The 27,727-nt window shown below is 36.4% G+C and overlaps 1 protein-coding gene across 2 annotated transcripts in view; it reads left to right on the top strand.

Moving 5' to 3' along the window:
* Positions 1–27,727, top strand: part of LOC150101832 (uncharacterized) — a 572,233-nt gene that overhangs the window by 401,367 nt on the left and 143,139 nt on the right. For both annotated transcript variants that reach the window (XM_090400015.1, XM_090400014.1), the window contains exons 16-18: positions 2,716–2,847; positions 2,957–3,214; positions 25,089–25,196. In XM_090400015.1, the coding sequence (XP_090256141.1) occupies positions 2,716–2,847; positions 2,957–3,214; positions 25,089–25,196 (498 nt within the window). The remainder of the gene's footprint in view (positions 1–2,715; positions 2,848–2,956; positions 3,215–25,088; positions 25,197–27,727) is intronic.

The raw sequence follows: 27,727 nt of genomic DNA, 5'->3' as shown, positions 1-27,727 counted from the left end.
ATATTATTCAACTTGAAAGGCTGAAAAAAAAAAAAAGACTGTGTGTGGAGTGCTGCTGTCTGGATTTCGAGACCTTATAGTAACTGTGGAAGGAACATTTTTGATAGAAAGCTACTGATAATGTAAACTTAATTATGTAATACTATCATACATTTTATATATCCTTTATGGGACAAATCAGACAATGAACTTAATTTATCTTATCTCACAAACATGAAGGGAGGTCACAGAAAGTAATCTGGAGTCGCACTAAGAGTTTCATCCTGTGTTTGTCCTTATTGCCGGCTTGGTTGGCTGATTGGTTAGCGTATCCACTCTCCAGCCAAAATGCTGCGGGTTCGAATCCCGTCATGGGCATGGATGTGCGTGATTGTCTGTGAAAATACTAGTGGTTGTGAGTGGTAGAGATGATGATGGTAGTTGCAGTTCATTGTAGTTGGCAGATTGAGTGGGGAGACAGAGTTTGGTTGTAGAGTAGGTGCTCTCTCTAAATGAGTCTTTGGACTCTCTAGAGGTGTTGCATAATTATAATAATTATTATAATATTTTACAACATATGGTGTGAATGCTGTTCTTGAAAATTATCCTATATAGAGTTTTTGGTGAGGTTAATAACTAAATCAGTGTTATTTTATTGCTGATTTGCTGTGTAATTTTCTCAGCAATTATTTTATTATATTTCATACACATGTAGTTGGATCAAGAAGTTGAAAAGGTGTCAAGTCAATGAAAATCAGAAACTTGGGAATTCTCATTTTCTGTAATTACTGATATCTGTTGCTTTGTATTTAGCACACTAATATTTCATATGTGTGTGTGTAATATCTGAATTTACATCAGTTTGATACTTAGTCCATGTTTATACTTGTTACACTTTTTTCATATACAGGTATCCCTTGATTAACGCGATTAATTAATCCCTCGATGTTACCGCATATATCAAAATCGCAGTAATCAAATATAATAATCAATGGAACAAATTACAAATCATCCATGATCGATTACTGTATTAATAATTCGTTTTATAATGGTACTCTTTTAGGAAAAGTAAAAAAATGAATGCAAAGTAAATGTTTAATAAATGCTTTAATTATGCTCCCATGATTGCAGTAACTAATGACCTACATTAGTTACTGCAATTTTTTATTAAGAAATGTTATCCAAAGTCATTTGAACAGTTTTAGTTTTTTATTATCAACATAAATTCTACAATAACAAGCAAAATGACTCTCTAGACTTCTGCAAACAAGCATTCTTCAATTAACATCTGGATCCATATCCATTACTTGCTGCTTAAGTGATTCTAAACTGCAAAATATTCGATCCAGTTCTTTGATTGTTATCTCCTTTGAAAACTCAATTTCAAAAAGATTGTTGTCACTGAAATCTTTTGAATTTGAATCCAATAATTCTTTAACATCTTCTGTATCAACACCATCAAAACCAAAGTCTTCACCACTTGCAACAATTTCTTCAATCACGTTATCCACAGGATTTTGAAAACCACTTAAGTCTTCAAGATACTAAGTAATTTTATATAAATTTGGTTTTTAATCCTATTTCCCAAGTAAGCAAACAGACAAGTATGTCAAGTTTGTGCTTGCACGTAGCGCAAGACTGAGGCAACTCCTGCAGGTAGTGCAGGACTGAGGCAACTCGTGGTAAAAGTGGATTAAGCTCCAATCACTTTCCTTAGTATTTTTAATCTATGCACCTGCATGTAATTTTTAATCTACAGTCCTGCACATAGTGCAAGACTGAGGCAGCTCCTGCAGGTAGTGCAGGACCGAGGCAACTCGTGGTAAAAGTGGATTAAGCTCCCATCAATTTCCTTAGTAAACAGACATACTTGTCTGTTTGCTTACTTGGGAAATAGGATTAAAAACCAAGTTTATATAAAAGTACTTGGTATCTTGAATACGTAATATACCCAAGTTAAAAACGTTCTACAACCACTTAAATCATTAGCGTATTCTAGCAAAACGTTTATCCAAACAGCTCTCATGCAACTAGAAGACACTTGCTCCCATGAGTCATGAATGTTTTCAATTGCATGTTTAATATTAAAATTTTTCCAAAATTCTTGAAGTGTAATCACATTTTTTCCTGTTATTGTTTCTACTGCCTTTCAGAATGTCTTTTTAAGAAAATAGGCTTTGAAAGTTGCAATGATGCCCATGCAGTTGTAGCAATGATGTCGTATTTGTGAAAGTTTTAAAAAATAAAACTTTCACATTCTCACACAGATCATTAAGAGAATTTGGATGAAATTCTTTTTTGGATGAAAAAATTTATGAAGAACATAATTTGTAAATGCAGCAGAACAATTGAAGCTTGTAATACACCCAATACTTAATGTATTGGGTGTATTACAAGTATTAAGATTACTATTAATACAAGTATTAATACATTAAGTATTAAGAGTACATTAAGTACTCTTAATACTTAATGGGAGGAATGATGTCATCATGCTCACAACTTTCTTTCTCTGTGCCAGGAAACACTCCTCGAGGCGTGCGTGTTTTTGAGCGGCAAATTTAAAGGTGCATTAATTAAAACTCTTGCCGCTTATATAAAGGGATTGTCGCAATTAATTTCGCTGCATTAATCAAATTCCGTGTTAAGTAAGGGATACCTGTGTATATATATATATATATATATATATATATATAAATCCTCTGAAATGATTAAGCTTCATTTTTTCTCTAATTCTAGGGTGAGGTTTATTCTTTTGGTTGTGGAATGTTTGGCCAGTTAGGTTTGGGTACTGTGATAAAACATACTCTTCCTCAGTATGTTCAACTTCCAGAATCTGTAAGGTTATTGTCTTCTGGTTTTTTTCATATAGTAAGTATATTTATAGTGTTTTTCATGGGGATTAATTTTTTTTTTTATTTCCACAGTATGTATACTATTATCCTTCTTTTGATATTTCACCTATTCATGTTATTTGCAGGTTGTAGTGACTAATTCAAATAAAATATACACATGGGGTTGCAACCCTCAAGCTTTGAGGCTTCAAGCTCAGACATCACGAAGAGCACGGATGCAGGCCTCTCAAGGGCCAGAAACCAATGGACATCATAATACTTCAAATTCTAAAATGTCTCATTCGCTACGATTTTCTGGACAATCATCCACTTCCTCTGTACAGCAAAGTCATCTTGTGCCAATACTTGTTGATTCAGCTTCCATTTCTTCAAATATTATTCAGGTAATTAATTTGGCTTAATTATGTAGAACCATTATATTCAGTTTTCCTATAAACATAAACAGTAATTAAAACAAAATAAACTGTGTAATTGATTAAACTACTTAGATTTTTTTTTCTTCATGTTTCAAGCATAAAAGCACTTTCCAGCAGAACCATGTAGCACAACTGCACTAGTAGAAATAATTTAAACTGTAATTTAAAAAAATAATAAATAAAAAGAATTCAAGTCCTAGAGGGTGTTCTCTAGAGCTAGATATATAAATAGCTTTTGATTATTGGACTGAAGGCGGTTTTGGAATAACAGATTCCTAAGTTTTGAGCAAATTTATGCAACCATACTTGCTGAAATTCAAAGAGTGCTTCAATACTGTTGGTGACTAAATAGCCTCTAAGTTTTGTAGTAGCTTTTCTTTGTTCCTTTTAATCCTGTTTAACCACCTTACTGGTCATTAAAGATCAAATACGCATCCTCAAAAGCTTCGTATCCATCATAAATTTCAATGTAATATCAATGGTATTACAGTTTTAATATGCACTTCACATCCATGGTAATGTGGACGTATATATACGTCCTGGCCGGTAGCATAGTTAATTCTGTTTGTCATGCCGTAATGATGGTAGCACTTATGTTTCATATATTCTTTCAAGCAGAATTAATGGTTCTTCCTGTCCCTCCAAAACAGGCAGGCAAAGGATACAGGCACATGTCACATTATATTCCCCCTAGATATATCAGAAGATCAAAGGCTGCTGATTTGATATATTTTTTTTTAACATGAAGATTAGATTTATGTAGCACTTTTGGCTTTCTTTTTAAACATATCCAGGTATACAGGATGGGAAGTTTGTTATGATTGTATTTTTTGGGAAGATGGTTGAGTGCAAGTAATATTTTATTTCTTTTAGAAGTTTTAGTTAATAGCCAAGCTATCAACTAAAATTTCATGGCGTAGATAATTGAGTTCAGTGATAAAGAGTTGTATCGGCAGAACAAATACTCTTGGCCTTTTGCATCACTGTTTTATAGATATCATATTGTTGGGGGTAAATGGTAATGTAATAGTTCATGTATCTTCCTTGTATGTGCGTGCTTGCATGTGCTGGCTTCCTGCCTGGATTCCTGCTGTTAGTTGCTCCTGTTATATCTTCTGTAACAGGAGCAAGTAACAGCAAAGAAGTTTAGGATAAAATATGGAAGATGAAGGGCAGATATACCACCCACCCACTCTCGATCCTTGTACATAATGGGTGTACAATTGCCAACTCAAACAGCATTTGCTGACCCTCTTCAGGAGCTTTTACTAAAATATCAGCATCATCTTAATTCTCCCCTCCCAAGTTCTTTGTTCACAATAAATTCTTTTCTCTTTGAGCAGCACAAAAGAAAACAACAGGCTACCCAACTGCTGCTACTGTTGACCAGATAACATCCATTATCCAATATCAAACATCTGTTGCCATCTATCTGTTCAACAGAATATTCTGTGAGAATGTTTTTCCAGATGCCTGGCAAAAGCAATTTTTATTGCCTTTCCTGAGCCATAAACCATGGAAGGAGCCAAAATCCCCAATAAATTATCAACCAGTTGCTCTGAGCAGCTGCTTGTGAAAGATTCTGGAAAATAGTTAACTCTTCCCTTTTATGGTTTCTGGAGATAAACAACCTTTCTTCCAGAACACAATCTGGCTTCTGCAAACATCACTGAACAACTGATCATCCAGTCTGAATGGAAGCACCCATTAGATATGCTGCTTGAAGATTCAGAATATTAAAAGATCTACACAACTTTGATCTCAGATGAAACCTATAGTAGCAAACCAGAACAAGCCAAATTTTCATCTTGCGTTTGGTTTTTGTTTCATTTCACAATAGTTTTGGTTTCGGTTCACTATTTTCAGTTTTGGTTTTAATTCACTATTTTGGTTGAGTGCTGTGTGTTTTTACTGTCTCTGTGATGTTTATTAATAGTGTTGTGAATTTTTAATAGTATCAACAAGTTGACATTCATAATATTTTATTTCATTTTGTGTCTCTATAAAATGGATACAGCTCCAAGAAAGTGTTCAAAAATATGTACTCAGCACACAACCATGACTCAAAGACAAATTGCAAATGAGTGTGGTGTTGATTTGGATACTGTTAATGTGATTTTAAAGAGGTTTAGGGAGAAAGGTATCTTTTCTCCTGACAGAAAAGGAAAAGGTGGACATAAAAGGAAAACTACACTTACTCAAGATCATTTTAGTTAGGAAAAGCAAAATGAATCCAACTTAAAAAGAGACTTAGCAACTAGTAGGGATAATGTTTCTGACATGACAGTCCGTCGAAGATTATTGGAAGCAGGGAGGACTGCCCACAGACCAAAAAAGAAACAACTGTTGATGAAGGCTATGCAGAAAAAAAAGAGTCTCCAGTTGGCAAAATTGCACAAAAATTGGACTGTTGAGAAGTGGAAGAAGGTCATATTCTCAAATTAGAGTCATTTTTTTGTCCAAGGAGAGCGAGTACCCTATGTTTGTAAATCAGTGGCTGAGAAGACTTCTCCTTCCCACCTGCAACAAGCTCCCAAACACCCAGCAAAAAAAATGTTCTAAGGTTGTTTCACACATAACAGGCCAGCATCACAGCATGAAATACTATTTTTAATTATTTTGTAGTACTATTTCACTCCATTAAACATTTATCATGAGTTTTTTCCAGCACTTAGGCCTTAACAAATGGATATTGATAACTCCCAGTTTTACCCACATACACCTTTCCACAGGAACAAGGAATCTTGCACATGCCAAGGTATTTTTGAAATGGAATGCTATTTTTATGAGAATGTAAGAAACATTGTAAGGTATTAACTGGTTTGAAGAAAAATGTTGAAAGTTTATTTTTCACATGGTCAGACTATAATAAATTTAGTTTAATCATTTATCCAAGTGTGTGCAAACAAAGTTTGCACCTGAAAGTATCTTCAGGACTGGGGTAAAGTGGTACAACACGGGTCGACTCCTTGCAAAGGTGGAGCAAGCTACCAACACTCTTATCTCAGTATCTCCCATAATGCAAAACACATCTCCTTGCGGATATGTCTAATGTTATGTATTAAGGGAAGGGCCGCTACCCAGACTAGTTTCGACCTTTATTGAGGTCTCTTCAGTGGGAGTCGGGCCCATGTGGAGATACCAAGGCAGAAGCATTAGCAAGGTCATCTCCTCCTATAGGAGTTGCCAAACAGTGTGCCAGCTTTTTATTAAATTACTCTGGATTTAGAGAAAGATGTTGAAAGTTTATTATTCACTTGGTCAGACTATAATAAATTTAGTTTAATCCTTTATCCAAGTGTGTGCAAACAAAGTTTGCACCTAAAAGTATCTTCGGGACTGGGGTAAAGTGGTACAACACCGGGCGACTCCTTGCAAAGGTGGAGCAAGCTACCAACACCCCTATCTCAGTATCTCCCATAATGCAAAACACATCTCTTTGCGGATATGTATAATGTTATGCATTAAGGGAAGGGCCACTATCCAGACTATTTTCGACCTTTATTGAGGTGAGGTCTCTTCTCCACTTGGGCCTGGCTCCCACTGAGGAGACCTCAATAAAGGTCGAAACTAGTCTGGGTAGTGGCCCTTCCCTTAATGCATAACATTATACATATCCGCAAGGAGGTGTGTTTTGCATTATGGGAGATACTGAGATAGGAGTGTTGGTAGCTTGCTCCACCTTTGCAAGGAGTCGCCCAGTGTTGTATCACTTTACCCCAGTCCTGAAGATACTTTCAGGTGCAAACTTTGTTTGCACACACTTGGATAAAGGATTAAACTAAATTTATTATGGTTTGAAGAAAGACTACATAATTGACACTGAAAATAAGAGAGAAGAAAAAAGTGGACTCATGGCACACATCCTTGCAAAACATCATCTTACTTGGAAGAGAATATAATAAATTTAGTTTAATCCTTTATCCAAGTGTGGGTAAACAGAGTTTGCGCCTGAAAGTATCTTCAGAACTGTGGTAAGGTGGTACAACACCAGAGCACTCCTTGCAAAGGTGGAGCAAGATACCAACACTCCTATCTCAGTATCTCCCATAATGCAAAATGCATCTCCTTGCGGATATGTCTAATGTTATGCATTAAGGGAAGGGCCACTACCTAGACTAGTTTCGACCTTTATTGAGGTCTCTTCAGTGGGAGCCAGGCCCAAGTGGCAATACCAAGGCAGAAGCATTAGCAAGGTCATCACCTCCTATAGGAGTTGCCAAACGGGGTGCCAGCTTTTTATTAAATTACTCTGGATTTAGAGAAAGATGTTGAAAGTTTATTATTCACTTAGACTATAATAAATTTAGTTTAATCCTTTATCCAAGTGTGTGCAAACAAAGTTTGCACCTGAAAGTATCTTCAGGACTGGGGTAAAGTGGTACAACACCGGGCGACTCCTTGCAAAGGTGGAACAAGCTACCAACACGCTATCTCAGTATCTCCCATAATGCAAAACTCATCTCCTTGCGGATATGTCTAATGTTATGCATTAAGGGAAGAGCCACTACCCAGACTAGGTTCGACCTTTATTGAGAACTTTGTTTGCCCACACTTGGATAAAGGATTAAACTAAATTTATTATACTCTAACCAAGTGAAAAATAAACTTTCAACTTGGAAGAGAATAGTTTCGTGAGAATGTTCAAGGAGTCAGCCAAAGTAATTTTCTCACATGGCACACTAAATGGAGACCAAGGAATTATACTTCATGATATCTGGAAGTCGTTATTTAGTGTATATAACATTCAGTACTTGTTATGCCAGCAATCACATACAAGGTTTGCACAACAATGTACGGACTTAGCATAATGTGCTTAATAATATGTGTGATTAAATTGTCAGTGAAATATCTTTCAATTTATAAAAATAATAGCTGTTGGAGATCTCTTTTGTTTGTGTTAAATATCATCCTAAAGATGCTGTCAAAAAAATAAATAAAAAAATTGCAGCAAATCAGTACCATTCAGTTTAAATTAACAAAATGCTACAAGTTTAACCCATTTGATTATTCACAGTTGATATAATAGTCCTTGTACGTAAATTAATTATAAAACGTTTATGTCCATTTTTGCTGCAGACATGGTCTTGATCCAAATCTAGACGAGGACACGCTTTAATCCCATTTGTGTTAGATGCCAAGTTCTTGTGTGGTTATATTTGCCAAGAAACTAAATTTTCTTTCTCACATATGCCATTTGCAAGGTAAGTGCCACACCCATGCACTGATTACATTGGAATTTGATAATGTGGGTTGCAGGCCTATGTTTTTTGTCAGAGAGAGAGTACTCTGTGATGGTTAAGCCCTATCTACTATCATAAGAATTGCAGCTGGAACATATTAAACCTCATAGACTCCTAGTCTGTACATTGAGGCAAATGAACCACGCTTGTCACTTTGACATCAGCAGTTGTCTCTGTTATATACTACCAAAATAAAATTCCTGCCAAACCATCTCAAATGACCCATTATTTTGTACCCATGGTAGTAGCATCTTTATGATACTCATCAAACTTCCTCTTTGGTTTGTGAACAGATGTATTCTTGGAATGCATTTGTTCCATGATTTAGTTCCAAGGTTAGACAGTATTGCACAGATACCATTAAATATACTACTACTACTACTACCTTGATATATACCACTGATATATACAGCTGAGTAGGATGAGTGGAGAGTACTATCATCTGCAAAGCTTTGGATGGGATTAATGTTTAGTGTAAGTCGTTTGTGTACAGAAGAGAGAGAGAGAGTAGGTGATAGGACAGAGCCTTGAGGCACTCTAGCATTGGTGGTGAAGCTCAAAGAGAGGGAGCTATCTACCATGACTCGCAGAGAATGACCACAGAAAAAGCTGGCTATCCAATACAGAGGATGGCAGGAAGACTGAAGGATGACAATTTGTTTAGTAGGCCTCGATGCCGCTTGCAGTCGATAGCTTTGGAAATGTCAATGGCGACTACACGAGTTTCTCCGAACTTTTTCATGGTGTATGTCCAGTGGTGGGTAATATAAGCTGCAAGATCAGCTGTGGATCTTGAATGGTGGAATTCATACTGGTGGTCACTGATTAATTTGTGGGCCTCTAAATAGTTGAGGAGTAGTTGATGTCTTTTCCATTATTTTGGAGAAGACAGAGGTGATGGCAATTGGTCAGTAGTTTGACGGTAGATTTCTATCCCTTTTTTTTTTTTTTTTTTTTGGAATAGGATGGATATGAGATTGCTTCTGTGCACTGGAATAAGTACCAGATATGTGTAATAAATTAAAGAGATAATGCAGGTTAGGTGTTAGCTCTGGACCACAGTGTTTGAGAACAATTGGGGAGATACCATTTTCTGATGACTTTTTGTCTAAAAACTATAGGAGACATATGGTGCTTTGATTCTGGTATGGTAGGAAATGATTTCCCTTGGTCATCTGTGCAGGAGTTTGAGAAAAATAGTGATACTAGGTGGTCAGCTTTGTGTCTGGGTGAAGTAATGGTGGTGCCATCAGGATGATACAGAGATGGAAGTGCAGGAGAGCAGAAATTGCATCCAGTGGCCATAGCAAGCAACCAGAAGGCATGGCTTCCATTCGAATAGGAAACAAGTTTTCTGTTAGTAGTTATGAAATCATATTTCATAACTACTAACCAGCCAGGCTGGCTGAGTGGTTAGCGTATCTGCTCTCCAACCAAAGAGCTGCGGATTGGAATCCCGCCGTGAGCATGGATTTTTGTGATTGTCTGTGGAAATAGTGGTGGTGATCGGCGGTAGATGCCGTTGGTGTAGTTGCAATCAGTTGGTGGATTGAGTGGTGGAGACAGAGTTGTAGAGCAGGTGCCCTCTCTCGATGAGTCTTGGGACTCCCTGGAGATGTCAAATAATGATAATAATAATAATATTTGGATCTACTGTTGACTGATTTGCATATGCAGTATGCTTTGGTATAGGCAGAATATGAAGCTGGAGTTCTTGATGCAAGTTCTTGAATTTGACTGCTTTGACACATTTTCAGTTGAACTAGGGCTTGGAAAGTCGGTGTGGATTATGAGATGAAGGCCTTCATACCAGTAATTATTGTGACTTCTTCACAGCAGGTGTTAAGGTCAGGTGAGTGGAATCAATAGTCATTCTAAGGAAAAGAGGAGTTTCCTGATGTCATCCCAGTTGTCTCCTTTGTAATGCCAGAGGATGTGAGGCCAGGAGTGATTGGATGAGGATGGGTGTTATGTGAGGAGAAGAGACGTCTATGAGATTGTGGTGTGAGTTGTTGAGAGGAGAAGTGACCTCTATAGCATATCTGGATGGAGAACTGGTTAAAAAGAAATCCAGAATATTTGGAAAGTGAAGCGGATTATCAGGGATTCTAGTGGATAGATGTACATACACACATCTTCAAGGCCCACTCTTCCTAACTGGGTTGTGGGGGCAACAGCTGCAAAAGGAACTTCCAATGGTCACGATCCTCTGCCACCAAGCTCAGGTGTTCTGGTGGGATTCCCAAATGTGTCCACCCAAGGTTTTGGATATAATCTATCCAGCGAGTCCTTGGCCTTCCATGTGGCCTCCCACCCTCTGGCTTGGCAAAGAGGGCCTGCTGAGGGAGCCTCTCTTGTGGCATTCTGACCAGGTGCCCGTACCAGCGTAACTGTGATCTCTCAACACAGAGAAGCAGCGATTGAGTATTGAGGGTTTTCCAAATTGCAGAGCTTCTGACTCTGTCGAGTTTTGTCAGCCCCGCAACCCCTCGAAGGAACCTCATTTCAGCCGCTTGGATTCGTGTCCGCATTCTTTCGGTCATTACCCAACTCTCATGACCATAGGTGAGGATGGGGACATAGACTGTATTGAAGACAGCCAACTTTGCCTTCTGGCTTAACTCCTGCTTCAATACTACCGAACAGCCAAGCTCCCGCAATATTGAGCTTGCTAAGCCAATTCGAGTATCTAGCTCTATGTCCCATTTTCCATCATCCATGAATATGGACCCAAGGTATTTAAACTTCTCCACCTGTCTCATTGGGACTCCACTTACATTTAGAGTGCACTGGGATGGTTGTCTTGAGACCACAAATGTTTCAGTTTTGGCCACACTGATCTTCATTCTGGTGTCTGCTGGAGGTCATCTGTGGAAGAGCTAAGCAGACGTCCAATGATACATTTTCCAATTCTGACACACTCACTGCCTCGGCTGTGCCTATCAATCCAGTCCATAAATATTATGAAAAGGAGGGGTGACAGAACACACCCTTGGCGGAGGCCAACGGAAACTGTGAAAGGTTCAGACTTTGTGCTGTTTATCCTGACACAAAACTCTGGGCATTCATACAGGGACTTGATGGCAGCTAATAGTTGACCATCCACTCCATACTCTTGTACTACTTGCCAAAGCTTATCCTGAGGAACCCGGTCATATGCCTTCTCCAAGTCCACAAAACATGTGTAGACATTCTTGGCATATTCCCAAGATTTCTCAAAGACTTGCCTTAAAGTGATAGATGTACAATTTGTAGAAATACTTTTAATGGAATTATAATGATCAAGTGTATATAATAAACAACTAAGTTATACCAGCTTTTTTTAACAGATGTGCAATTTGTTATTAGGCCATTACTTATAGAAGACTTTTGCTTCTCATCCTGCTTGGTCAGTGGTGTTGAAGTAGGGGAGCCAGTTGGAATTGTGGATGTTGAGATCACCTAGGAAGATGACCTTACTGTTAGGAAAGCTGGATTGCAGGTGGTAAAGTTTCATGGAAAGGCATGTGAAGAGATCTAAGTGGTTATTGGTGTTTGAAAACCGGTAATGCAACAAATAAAAGTTACTAAATGTTGCAAGGAAACCTTGAGCTAGAGAAGGTCAAAAGCATGCATGGTTCAAAATCGGAGGCTCTTGTGATATCTTCTGTTGTCTACCCCAGACAGAACAATGTCTGCTCAGGTCCCACTAGAATGTAACAACTTCACTACTGAACTGCATGCTATAAAGTTTGCCTTAAACTACATAAAATTTCAGTGCTACCAAAGGTGCATTGTATATGCAGATTCACAGAACTCCCTACAGGCAATAAGAAGTCTACAGGTGCAGAAACATCCAAGGCTGTCTTGTATCCATAATGATCTCTTTCACTTATGGAAGCCATTTGGATGTGCACTTCTTTTCAATCCCAAGCTATGTTGGGATTAAGGAAAAGGCTACAGTTTTGTCATCTTGTTTCTTAAGCTTCCACTATCCTCATATTCCCTAGATTGATTACAGGTAGATCATAAGACAGAAACTTTTATACTAGTGGCAGTTATTATAGACCAATGGAGAAACTGATCTGTGAGAAAGTGACTTGCACATCTGTTACAGATTTTCTGTAACAGATGTGTCATTAATCAACTGAACCACCCTTTTCTGAGCATCATCAAGAAATTTAAGGAAGTCGTATGTCAACCACCCCAAACAAATTGAGAGCAGTATTCTGAGGTTGGCATGATTTGAAATTTATATAAAGTTAGTAATTCATAAGATGAGAAGTACTCTCTTGATCATAAAATGATGTCAAGATTTTTGGAAACTGATGATATTATAAAAGTGATATAATTATGCCAGGACAGGTTTGGAGTAAAAAACAATCCGAGACAAGAGATTTGATCTTGACTATTGAGATTGACATTATCAACAGTAAGTGGAGAAGATCTGAGGTCCTTTTTACAAAAAAACATGCAAAAATATGTTTTGGAAGCATTGAAGTTGATTATGTTGTTTTCACTCCAATCAAGAATACTGTGGAGATCATTGTTCAGGGCACTTATTATAAATGATCTTGAAGCTTCAGATGTTTCAGTACTGCAATACTTGTCGAAGTGGTAGGATGAGTGGAGAATGCTGTCATCAGCAAAACTATGAATAGTGTTTGCAGTCAATGTGAAATGACTGAGCAATGAGTAATGCCTGCATTAACAGGAAAATCTGAAGAGAGAACACCATCCACTATTATACGTAGGAATTGATCTGAAAGAAAATCGGCAATCCATTTGCACAAGGATGAAGGCAGTCCATATGATGGTAATTTGTTGAGAAATCCTCAGTGCCAGACCCTATAGAAAAAAGCTTTGGCGATATCAGTGGCACAGGCTTTTCCAAACCTTTCCATGGAATGAGTCCATAGGTGCATGATATAGGCCAGGAGATCTCCTGTAGATCTAGATTGGTGAAATCCATACTGGTTGTCACTAATTATATGGCAGTTTTCGAAGTGTTGATGAAGTTGACTGTTGATAACCTTCCCAATTAATTTGGACAAAAGTGAGAGCAATAAGTCAATAAACTGATGGTAGATTTGGCTCCTTTTTGGGAACCGGCTATGTACGCTAACTTCCATACCATAGGATAGGTGCCAACTGAGGATAATTAGTGTATTATTATTATTACGGGCAACTCCAAGGAGTCCTTAGACTCATTGAGGGAGGGCCCTAACATCATCTCAAGAACAACTATTCAACATTCACACAGTATCTATCATACTTCGCTTTGAACTCATTCACAGTCATGGCACCCACAACAGACTTTGGCAGCTTATTCCACTCATTCACCACTCTCCAAGTAAAAAACCTAGCTCTAACACCCTTGCTAACCAAACACTTGCCCAGTTTCCATGGATAGCCCTTAGTCTTCCCACCACCACCAGTCCTGTTCTCAAAAATCCAATTTCTGCAACCCACAAATCTTCAACCTGTTCTCATAAGATTCATTCCATAAACCTGCTATCATCTTGGTCACTCACCTCTGGATCCTCTCCACCTCCTCTCCATCAAGAAGAAACTCTAGCACCCAATCTGGGCACAGTAGTCAAGATGGGGGTCTTATCAAGGCTTGATACAGAGGAACAATAACTTGCTTGTCTCTGCTTGTCAAAGTATTCTTCAGTAACCAAGTGATTTGATGAGCTGATTTAGCCACTTTTGCAATCTGCCCCCTAAACTTCAACTCCCTATCCACCAACACTCCCAAATCCCTGGCTTCGTCAATCTCCTGGAGTACAGTTCCACTAATGTGGTATACTGCTGCTATTCTTTTCACCCTAAAATGCATAACCTTACATTTTGCCACATTAAATTGACATCCATTCTCCTTAACCCAGTCCTTTAACCTCCCAACCGGCCGGTGTGGATGAAATATTCTACCCTCCCTAGCTTTTTTCATGGATCAAAACTTCGTCGGCATTCTACCTTTTATCATGCCATTACCTTCTTCCGCCGTTAATCTCGTTACGGCTATTCTATAGCATTAGTGGATTAACTGTTGCTGAGTGACCTTTGTGTCCTCTCCCCCTGTCTTTACGTCTATTGTGTTGCTTAGAATTTCATTTACTGTCCTAAGTTATTTGACCTTTCTTGCCTCTAAAATGATTTATTGTGTCTCTTCCCAAAAATTGAAACCAATTTCACATATGCGAAAAAAAAAAATCCATCCTGAAATGCCCACTGATCAGCTTTTGCAATGAATCTATTTAGTGATAGTGAATTTGGTGTATTTTATTCTACAAATCAGTGCACCGGAAGAGATGCACTGATTGTTCTTTCACTTTACGTATAATAATTGAATTTTTTTTTTTTCAAATTTTAAAATTTTCAAATGTTTGCTTTGAAAATATTATGTCAAATATTTATATTTTTAAATAATATTTATTGAAATAAATATGTCCTTTTTCTTTCGTTTCTAGCGAAATAGCATTATACGGATCATCACATTTCAGATTTAGAAACGATTTTTTGTTATTCATAAAGACAAAATAAAAAAAAATGTTAAAATGCTAAATTGCCTTACTCAGTTTCCGATTGCGTCTTTTTGGTATCAAAAATTTATATCCAATGATATTTTAGCAGTGATTCTTCCCCTTCGTCATTTATTTATTTATTTGTATTATGCATATTACGATAATATCTAGTGCATAACCTCGTAGATATGTTGAAAATATAATGTGAGAAATATCATATACCGAATGATTCAACATTTTTGCTCATTTTGAAGATTTTCTAATGCTTCCCCCCCCCCCTCCTTATTCTCTCCTGGAACTGAATTGCATAACTACTCTAAATTTCTATACAGGTTTGAAAGCTTTTCTAGACAGCATTCAAAATCAATTACTTCATTTTACCATTTTGACAAAAGCTATACGGCAATCAGATTGTATCGTGAAGCTTCTAAATCTGTTCTATTTATTTGCAATCTAAAACCAGCTGTTCTACTGCCCGCTTAAATTATGTGAAATTTTAGAAATAATATGCTATATTTTCACCATGCAAAATTGTTTATATGCATACCACACAAAAGAAAGTTCAGTAGTATTATTTGTGTTTGTTTTTCTTTTAAAAAAATCTAAATATTACTTCTTCTGCTGTTGGAAGCTATTTCTGAAATAATCTACGTCTTATAAATACTTTGTAATTCTACAAATCAGTGCACCGGAAGAGTTGCACTGATTGATCTTTCACTTTACGTATAATAATTGAATAATTTTTTTTCGAATACAGAATTTTCAAATGTTTGCTTTGAAAATATTATGTCAAATATTTATATTTTTAAACAATATTTATTGAAATAAATATGTCCTTTTTCTTTCGTTTCTAGCGAAATAGCATTATATGGATAATCACATTTCAGTTTTAGAAACGATTTTTTGTTATTCATAAAGACAAAATAAAAAAAAATGTTAAAATGCTACATTGCATTACTCGGTTTCCGATCGTGTGTCTTTTTGGTATCAAAAATTTATATCCAATGATATTTTAGCAGTGATTCTTCGCCTTCGTCATTTATTTATTTATTTATTTGTATTATGCATATTACGATAATATCTAGTGCACATCCTCGTAGATATGTTGAAAATATAATGGGGAAAATATCATATACGGAATGATTCAAAATTCTTTTTCATTTTGAAGATTTTCTAATGCTTCCCCCCCTTATCCTCTCCTAGAACTCACAGGTTTGAATGCTTTTCTAGACAGCATTCAAAATCAATTACTTCATTTTACCATTTTGACAAAAGCTATACGGCAATCAGATTGTATCGTGAAGCTTCTAAATCTGTTCTATTTATTTGCAATCTAAAACCAGCTGTTCTACTGCCCGCTGAAATTATGTGAAATTTTAGAAATAATATGCTATATTTTCACCATGCAAAATTGTTTATATGCATACCACACAAAAGAAAGTTCAGTAGTATTATTTTTGTTTGTTTTTCTTTAAAAAAATCTAAATATTACTTCTGCTGCTGGAAGCTATTTCTGAAATAATCTACGTCTTCTAAATACTTGGTAATATCCTCTTAGCTGGAGGAAAATTTGAAGGCTTATTACTCTCAGTGCTATTGAGAAGAAAGGGGAGAATACTAAAATGCCCCAGGCTGTAGTGCAGAATATGTCAAGAATGCCTTGTTTCCTTTTCGATTGTTGATTTCCTATATTCTAACAGAAATACTGAATTGCTTAATTTATAATGATCAGTTTCACTTTTATTATCAAAAATTAGAAATTAAATCATACAATTATCTTGAAAAAGAGGATTTGAATTATTTTCAAAGAAAAGGTGCATATGCGTTTCATAATCTTTTTTTTGGGGGGGGGGGATATAGACCTAAGCAATCTGCGGATATTTCAGATAATTTATTTCATAAATCGTTCGCAAGACAGCTGTTACAAACGTAAATCACTTGGGGAACATACCCATTCATTTTAGTGTAAAATAGTAGCAAAGGTTCAGTTACTTTAGATATCTAATCTAGAAGAAAATGTTATGTCTGCTGAGATTAGAATCATACGTGAATAATTTTTCTGACATGATTTCTCTATTCGTTATAATGTAACCAATTTCCAGATTTTTTTCCCTCCTGCAGACTTCATGTTATATGCAGTGATTTCTTCTTTGAACTATAAGAAAAAAAATCAGATAACAGGAGAAAAATATGTAGTATTTTCTTTTCCACTGGCTGAATTTACAATGTTCTTTCTTTGTGTTTTGAAAAGAAACTGCAAATGACTTTTTTCTTACTATTTTTGCCATTATAACATCTCATATAATTATAAGAGTGACATTTTACCGTTTTTCTCCCACACGAGAAACAGAAATAAGGTGGTAATAATATTGTTGATTCTGCCAAACTTCATTGTAGCAGAAATTTTTATTACAAAACTTTGTAATATATATATATCTCCGAAACAAGAAATTTGGAACCCATATCACATCAATGTTGAGTGTTGGCAAGGTGAAAATGTTCCCGTTATTATTTATATATTTCATTTATTAACTAGGGGGGGGGGGGGCTATGCCCAACCCCCCGTGTTCCGGTATGGTAGACCAGTTCTCCTTCAATTGTGATAACTCGAAAGGGGGTTCAGCCCCTGAATTCTGATGACTCGAATTTTGAAGACTCGACACTCAGAGTAGCCCCTGAGTTTCAAAACGTTTCGATAAACATGACATAAAAAAGCTTATCATTTTATATATATATATAGGGTAGATTTTATTTCATTATTTTTTATTGTTTTGATGAAATACTTTACCTGGAATACTCTTTCCAGTTTCTCTGTGTCATAAAAAGAACTTAAAAATTAGCCTTCAAGATGAAAAAGAAACAGTGCATTCGGGTATCCCTCTATCAATATTTGTAGTCCTGAAAAGGACTGTTTTGATGGCCTTGAAAACAAACATTTTTTATTTCATACTGTTCAGAATTTAAAATTCTTGAACAGCATGAAAACAAAAATTTTTTATTTCATACTGTTCAGAATTTAAAATTCTTGAACAGCGTGGAACACCTTGAAGCAAGGGTAAACACACAAAGCAGTTTTACACTCAGGGCACCAGATTTTTGTTTCCTTTCTGATATTTTTTTTATTACATACATAATATTTGCGTGGAGGTTTTTTTTTATTAGCCGTTGGTGGTAGATTTTCGGGATAATGGTTGGAGTTAGCAGCGTTCAACCTCAGATGTCTGACAGGATTTCCTGTTTTTCTGCTTGCTGAAGAAGGTGCATGTGCATGCAGCAATGCTTTCGCAATTTCTATTCTGTATTCTAGATATGTTATGGTAGACAAACATTTTTTCTTGTACAGGAGGAAACTGTTCCAAATAACAAAATCCAAACACTTCAAAATTCAAATAACATGTCCAAACACTTTTTTGTAATATTTTTTATGCTGTTTCCTCATTACAGAGTAGAATGATAGCTGATCGCACCTGTCGACTCAACCCATAGTGTCGTTGTATGCACACACAGCAATGGGTTTTTCTTTCTTCAAACCATGCTTCTCCACGGATTCCGCTGATGGATTGTGCAGGGAAGATAGCAGAAAAACATCTTTTTTGTCTTTCCAACGTAGTGTAAAGACTTTCCCTCGCTGATAAGTTCGGATTTCCCCCTTCGATAGCTTTCCTGAAGCCAGATCTGGAGACATATCTCGCCTTTTTGCATTTACAGTACCATAACTATCTGTAAGATGCTGTAAAAGCAAATCAGCGAGTTCAGGACACATATATAGTAATTATCCATTATAATGCAGTAACCTTTCCCCAGTAAAGGGTCTAGTAACTGCATTACTGCACGCATCGACAAGGGGAGATCCGAATATTTATCGTGCTCGATTACAGTTTGCTTTCCCGTATAAGGTTTGAAATCCCAAAGATATCCACTTTCCGATTCGCAAAGCATAAAAAATTTTACTCCATACTTCGCTTTCTTTTTGGGAATATACTGCTTACATTTCAGTCCACCTTTGAATGGCATAAGGCTTTCATCGATACTCAAGTCTCTCTCAGGAATGTAGAGTGATCTACATTTTTGACGGATTTTCATCAGAAAATCATAAATTTTGTTGAGGACTGGGCAAGGATGTGTTGCCTGATCGTATTCCTCATTATTCTGAAAATGCAAATACTTCATGATGAGACTGAATTGTTTTTCAGTCATAACATCACGAAACATTGGCGTGTTCAGAATCCAGTCTGTAGACCAATACATTTCGAGAGCAGGCTTTCGAAATGTATTTCGAAACTTCGGGTTTTTCACTTTCTTTATTCTGATATTGCATTTAAAGGATGACAGTGATTTTAAATATTAATTTCACCTGTATCCGAATATCACATAATTTCCTGATTTATAATAATCAGGAAATATGTATATTGTCTGATTTATAATTTGCTAATTTATAATAATCACCACATAGTTTCAGTATCGAAAAATTAAAGTTATGTGGAACAATTACTAGAGAAAAATAACGAATTAAATAAAAACTGTACCTATGTTTCATAACAGTTTTCGGGTGTGTGATAGTAATGCAACGGGGGGGGGGGGTTAAAACTATCAGAGGCGAAATAAAGTTCAATTCTATTGTAAAAATATGGAAATGAAATTTCACATTTGATATACATATTTTGAATGATAAAAATAAGCAAATGTATCGCTTACTTTAAAAATTGGAGAATAAAATATCTGAATTATGCAGCAAATATAAATTTAAATCATAACTGTTAATTTCATTTTGTAATGACCAATTATACAAGGAAACCAAGAAAGTGAAAGTACAGATTACTATACAACATGAAGAAAAAATTTAGTAATATGATTAAAGAATTTCATGTTATTCTCTATAAAGCAAAGTTGCTCAAGCGTGTCCTAAAGGAAATCTGTTAAGTATTATTCGATTTCGATGGTTTTGTACAAAAATAAAATTAATATAACTTGGAACGTCGGCATCCGGTTTTCTTTTCTTTTTTTAAAAGAATATTCCAAATAATTATCGTGAATTAATTTCTTCGAGAACAAAGAAAAATCTTTTGTCTAGTAGCGATTAGGAAAAAATTAGCGCAAATAAAAAAAAAAAAAAATTAAATTGGTTAAGTGAAGAAATTATGCAAGACCTTTATTTTGTCCAGAAATTAAAATTGTATTGTAGAATAAAAAGAGAAAACAAAAATATAAATAATTTCTCTATTTTTAGTCTATCATATATAACTAAAATCCAGTTCACCAGCATGGAACAAGAAAGTCCGTTTCTTGTTATAGGCAACTGAGAGGCAGCTACGAACGGCAGATAATCCGATTAACCTTTCTCTTCAGCGTGAGGGTTTATCACACCTTCTAATGGACATGACAGTCAAATTGCACTTCTTATCCAGGTTCTTTAAACAGGTGGGCTGAATCTTATCCAGATTAAGTTGGACGTCTATAGACGTCCTAGCCGGTAGGAAGGTTAAACTATCCAAATCATCCTGCAAAATTTTGACATCATGTGCATTCATTATTGCTCTACCAAACTTTGCATCATCAGCAAACAAATGAACAGTTCCTCTCAGAAACTTTCCTTAAATAGCAGTGGTCCAAGAACAGACTCCTGCAGCACACCACTAGTCACAGGCCGTTTTTTGGACTCTACTCCTGAATAAACTACTCTCTGAAATCTCTCCATCCACCACCCAACTATACATCTCACCAACCCTATATCCATCCCCATATGTTGCAGTTTACTGGTTAGAATTCCATGTTGTATCTTGTCAAAGGCCTTAGCAAGGTCCAGCAGAATCACTGTAAACCCATTACCCTTATCCAGTTCAGCCGTCATTGTGTTATAAAACGTGAGCAAATTACTGAGGCATGATCTACCTTCACAAAACCATGCTATCCCCCATTCAATATCCCATTTTCATCTATCCATTCCTGTATTTTCCTCTTGACTACTTTCTACAAGACCTTGACAATGACTCCGGAGATGCTGATCGGTCGTTAATTTGCAACAGTAGTCTTGGAACCTCCTTTATGCAGTGGATCTATTTCCCCCCCCCCCCTCAGGACTAACCCAGACCCAAATTAAACAAAATGATCAAGGGCACTGACAATTCTTTAGCCACTTCACATACAACACAAGCTGGTATACCATCCAATCCCATATGTGTATTCACGTTATGATTTTGTAATAAAGTATTCACCTCCACTTCATTTACCACAATTCCCGTATAAGCTGTTGGTTCCTTCATTCCTGCAATATCACCAACTGGATGATATACTCCTGCAAAGTGCTTGCTCAGTAATTCCACTATATCAACTGATTTGTTTACCTCCCTACCATCAGCATTCTTTAAAATCATTCTGCCATATTAAAAAATTATTTCAGATTCTCTTTAGTTTGCATGGCTAATTCCCTTTCATAATCCGCTTTTGCTTTTTTTACCACACTCGTTACCCTTCTGGCCTGCGCTTTATACCATTCATATGCCTGCAGGTCACCTTTCTCCTTAAATAATCTCCATAGTTGTTTCTTTTTTTGCAGCTCAAGCTTAATGGTGTTATTATTCATCCATTTAACCCCTGCTTGATTTACTATTCGGACTCTAGGTATACAGCCAGCCATTATCTCCTGCAAAACACTCCTTAACCATCTCCCATGTACTGTCAACATCCAGCCCTTGCAGTTTTACATGCCATGGCGCTGAACCAAGCAATCTCCTAAGCTTGTCATACTTACCAGCCCGGTAATTCCACATGCACCCTGTCTTAATTGAAAATTCCACACATTTAGCCACCTCCCAGGTCAAGACCCTATGATCACTCTCACCAATTGGTGACAACATGGTCATATTCATCACAGTCAGATTCTCAGATGCAGTCACTCTCGAACCCCTAGTGTTTTCCATTACATGGTGTTGCAAATAGTTATCCCTTAATAACTGCATAAAATCGAATTCCTTCCTCCCATGTGTCCTCTCCTACTTCCAATCAATGTTACCATAGTTGAAATCCCCCATAATAATTACCCTCCTTCCACTCATTTCATCAATTTGCCTATGCATACTATCTCCACCATCTATTCCATCACCTGGTCTATAGCAGCACCCAACTGTATGTTTTGTTCTGCTAGTCTCAATCTCACACCAAATAGCCTCAAATGTGCTCTTTTCTCTATCCTGCAGTTCAACTTCTATTCTCCTTGGCTGCAGTTCATCAGCTATCATCAATAACACTCCTCCCCCCCATTTTATTCTCTCTGTTTCTTCTGAATACACATTCTATCCCACTAGCTATATCATCTTCTGTCAGCCTTGTCTTACTAATGCCAATAACCTGTGGCCATGAAGAGCCAACTAAGGCCAAAAATTCTTCCTTCTTTGTTCCTCATACTCCTAGCATTAGTATACATGAAATGCAGAAGCCTGTTAGTCCCCCCCCCCATCTTGATGCCTTATACTAACTATCCCATTCTGATTTGTTGTCCTTCATTCTAGCTCAGGCATATTATACACATTCATACACTCAACTGCCTCCCTGAAGAATGCATATCTACTCCCCCCCCCCTTAATAACTCTAGTTTCCCTGATTCTGCACATCCACATTCACTTCATTCAACAACACTTTTCCAGTCTCTGCACACCAAATCCATTCAGATGCAAACCATAATAACACAGATATTAGTTCAGGAGCACATCTCTTGAGTAAAGCAGGTTGGATTTCATCAGGCCTGACTGTCTTTGTTGCATATCTAAGTTTTTCAAGATTCTTCTCAGTCTTTCTGGTTGAAGATAACAGGAAGCATGAGATGCAATGTTGTAGCAAAGAAGGAGGTAATAATTTGTCATCATATTATGATACTCTGTAGGGGAAAGCATAGCTTTGTATAAATGGTAGGTCCTGCTTTTGTAATTTATTCATATTTTATATAATAAAGTAAAAACAGAACTGGATAAAGGAAATAATTACACCATAATTCTGCTGGACTTTGCAAAGGCATTTAACAGAATACTGCAAGGAAAACTATTACATTAGTTGGAGCAAATGGGAATAGATATGGGGTTGGTGTACATGGATTGAGGTGGATGACAGACTCAGGGTGGTGTATGGTGGAGTGGAATCAAAGTGAATGAAGGTGATGAGTGGAGTGCCCTTGGGCTCCATATTAGGGCCACCAATTTAAATGCATATTAATGATATAGAGAAATATTTAAGGGAGGATCTTTAGTTTGATGATGATGAAAAACTGGGAATAGAATAGTTGATAAATGTGATGTAGATATCCTGCAGAATGAATAAATTGGCAGTTTGGGAAAATGACAGTGATTATTGTCAGTGAATTAATGATTTAATATTGCAAAATGTAAAATGCACTTCAGGATGGAAAGATGGCATACTTTGCATCATATTGATTGTATGGTACTGGATTGCAGGAAATTGATCAGGCTAGAAATCTGGGGTTGATGGTGGACAGAGATTTGAAGTTTTGAGGACATACTGCAAAAGTTGGCAAAATAACACAAAGGATTATTTGGATGTTGAAGAACACATTGACAAGTAAAGATAGGGAGGTTACTATTGCTTTTTTATAAAGCTATGGCTGCATCTTGACTACTGCGCACAGATTTGGTAATCTGTGTTTCTTGGGGATCAAGATGTGATGGAGAGGATTCAGAGATGAATGACCAAGCTGGTGTCAGATTTGTGGGAATGCTCTCTCTCTCTCTCTGATGTTAAATTAAAGGTGTGTGGGTTAAAGAATTTAGTTGGTAGGATGAGTTGACAGGACATCAAAAGTTATAATTTACTAAAGGAATTCCATAAGATTGACACAAAAGAATATTTTCAACACAAAGCATATTTGGAAGAACAGGGGTTCACTGCTGAAAGTTGTGTAAGTGTGGTTAGTAAGTGTGTGCTGACAACCAGGTTCTTTGCTTGGAAAGTGGTGAATAAGTATAACAAATTGCCAGAAGTGGTTGTGAACTCGCCGACGGCAAATGTGTTTGAGGAGTAGTATGATAGGTATTATGTGAATAATGAATAGTGTGGGTCTCCTGTGATGAGTCTTGTGCCTTCATGAACCCCATATAGTAATAACAACTGTAAACAGTGTTATCTACTAGGATATCTTCCTAGTTGGAGGAAATTCCAACTAGACCACTATGTGGTAGATAATCCTCATCACCTGGTGAAACACCACCCTGCTTATTGGAAGCCTGAAGTGGCGAGTATTATGCTTGGCCTCCCCCCCCCCCCCTCTCTTCTTCATGCAATGTGAGTGATATTCTTCAAGAGTTAAACATACTTAGAGACCCAAACTCTCGTCTGTTTCGAGTGTACATCAGTTAAAAACAGTCATGATGTATGCTGGCTGCCAGATAGTATACAGGCCCCTTAATCAGTCAGTAGCAAGACAGGAGCATAATTCTGCTGCCAGATATTCTGCCAGGTTGTACCTGGTGAGGGACTCCTAGTTCAGAACTCCTAGTGGTATGTGAAAGGCCTGTTGAGGTCATGGAATGGCAAGGAGACTGGTTGCTCTCTGTATGGGTGCCATGTTCATGAGTCTATCTTCTTCACTCTTTACTTTAATCTAATAATAAACTGAAAATGAAAAATGAACCAAACACACAATGGTGGCAACATTGAACAAAATAAATTTCCCTTAACAACTAGTTCATCCAAACAAATCAAACCAAACACAATATTCCAAACTTTAATTTCTTATTACTTTGTGTAATATAAGTACTCAAAGATGCTTGAAGAAGAAGATGCTAAACTTTTTTTTTTTTAATTTATATAAAACTGAAATTACTTAACATTTTAGTAAATAACCCCAATGTCAATTTCCATCAAATTATGTAGAGTATCACTGGTATAATGGTACAAATAGGTGAATGAAACAAAGTAGTTAATGGGTACTTAAATTGTATTACCAAATGCATGTGGAAACAGTTATCTTTAATAATTTTTAATTATCATGATTATTAAAAATCATCTCTTTAGTTTTTGTGGACCTTTGTTTCTCATCTTGAAAATTATGCTTAAAATTGTGCCTAACTGTGGCTCCCTCAATATTAGGTTGCCTGTGGTAGTCACCATAGTGCTCTGGTAACAGAGAATGGAGAGCTCTATAGTTGGGGTAGGAATATGGATGGCCAACTGGGAAATGGTACACGAAGAGAGCAGGTAGGATTCATTAAAACTTTTGTTGAATGTGATATACTGGTTCTCATCAAGTGCTTGATAATTTCAAGCATAAACTATATGAAGATATGGCTGAGGCTTGAAATTTTATGTGATTAATGCTCGATGTTCCATTAATAGAACAGTTATTCCAGTTACAGTGATAGAAGAACTCTCTGTTGGTGAGGCTCAGATACAGGCTGTTTAGCTAGTCTGCACTCATCATTATCAATTTCCTGATGTGTACCCTCCAGGCGTATACAGGATACTTTGACAGTGCTGATTGAATCCATCTACCTAGAGCTTGGTCTGCCTCTGGATCTTTTTCGGGAGTGTTCAAACTAATTTAAAATTAGTTTAAACACTCCCTTGCATTCTGCTAGTTGAGTGTTTTGGCTGATTTCTCTCTTATTCCATATAAATTTATTCAACTGACTCCCCCATCATACCAGCTTTGCTTATTCTGTTGTCTACTTCCATATTTAATTTTGCCTTCTACACTAAAAACTGTGCCTAAATAGCTGAAATATTTAAGTTCTCCATTGAGAATGCAGCTGAAGTTTTCTGTGTTCCTACCTAATTTCATAGATTTGGTCTTTTTATTGCTGATTTTTATTCCAAATTGTTACAGCTGTTATTCAATTTAGTTAGAGAATCTTGGAGACTTGTACTGGATATGTTTAGTACAATATCATCTGCATAAAGCAAAGAGCAAAATTTGATGTCTCCAATTCTAATATCAGGTTTAATGTCACTTTCTTTCATAATGCAATCTATATAATTGATGAAAAAGGGTGGAGATAGTATGCACCCTTCTTTTGTACCTGATTTTACATCAAACCTTCTTCCTTTATTCTTTCAATTCTAACTATTGACTTATATTTTTATATAACAAAACCTGTGGTCACTAAAAACACATGTAATAACCACAGTAATGACTATTTAATTCGTAAATATTTTTTTTACGAAAATACTATGGACATCATCAGTACATGGTTTAAACAATACTAGGAATAACATTGTTAGGGCGCAAGATTACAATGGAAATTCATTATGCGTGCAGTAACGTGTTATAGAAGTAAATTAAATATAACTGAAAAAAATAAAAATAAAATAAAATATATATATAAAGATTATTTTACACAATTTTGTATGACAATTTCCCATACTTTAGGAATAGTAAGAACATCGTTGCAGTTTATATTTGGTCTGTGTAGTAGGGCTTCAGCACTTTCTTTATATAAATGTTCATATTTATATAAAGATCTGTGTAAAAGTTTTGACTTCTCCCAATGGATCCTATGGTTTGGATTTTCAACTCCGTGTTCGGAGAGACCAGATTTCTGCGGTTTGAAAAGACGAATGTGGTCTTGATGTTCCGAGATGCGTTTCTGAACAGACCTACCTGTCTGACCAAAGTAAGACAATTTGCAGGAGCATGGGATCTCATAAACGCCAGGTAACATCAGAGGTGAGAGTTTGTCCTTAGGAGAAGGTAACAAGTTATAGATTTGGTTGATAGATTTGTAAATAGTGGCAAAATTGTATTTCTTCATAATTTTTGAAAGACGTTTGGAGATTCCTTTGACGTAAGGTATGGGAATCCTATGGACTTCTTCTTGTCTGGGTTGATATGTGGGAAGGTGACTGATGATTTTTTGAGTTGTTTTAAGATTATATATATTTAGTATAGCTGTATTTTTCATCATTTCTAGTTCTTGGTTTAGAGAATCTTCAGAAGAGCAGAATTTGTGTGCTCTGGAAACTAGTGATTAATGATGCCAAATTTCTGAGATGGATGATGAGCGGAAGAATCGTGAATGTAGCGACCTGAAAATGTAGGCTTGTGATAGACAGACGTGGCGATGGACATACAGGTAGGTCTGTTCAGAAACGCATCTCGGAACATCAAGACCACATTTGTCTTTTCAAACCGCAGAAATCTGGTCTCTCCCAACACAGTTTAAAATCCAAACCATAGGATCCATTGGGAGAAGTCGAAACTTTTACACAGATCTTTATATAAATATGAACATTTATATAAAGAAAGCGCTGAAGCCCTACTACACAGACCAAATAAACCGCAACGATGTTCTTACTATTCCTTAAGTATGGGAAATTTTCATAAAGAATTGTGTAAAATAATCTTTATATATATTTTATTTTAGTTTATTTTATTTTTATTTTTATTTTTATTTTTTTTTCAGTTATATTTAATTTACTTCTATAACACGTTACTGCACGCATATTGAGATTCTATTGTAATTATGCGCCCTAACTGTATGTTATTTCTAGTATTGTTTAAACTACTATACTGATGATGTCCCAAGATACTTGGGATGAAATATTTACGAATTAAATAGTCATTACTGTGGTTATTACGTCTGTTTTTAGTATTGACTTATATGTAGACTATGTATTGCTCTGTATAATGTTCTATTTACCCAATATGATTGTAACATTTTGAAAAGCTTTTCACTGGGCATATTGTCATATGCTTTTTACATATCTATAAAACTTTGGTACAGATTATT

Source organism: Typopeltis vanoorti, chromosome 11 (assembly GCF_054136105.1).
Source record: "Typopeltis vanoorti isolate ZY-2024b chromosome 11, IOZ_Tvanoo_1.0, whole genome shotgun sequence".
Classification (NCBI taxonomy): domain Eukaryota; kingdom Metazoa; phylum Arthropoda; class Arachnida; order Uropygi; family Thelyphonidae; genus Typopeltis; species Typopeltis vanoorti.
This window is presented reverse-complemented; position numbering and strand designations above follow the sequence as displayed.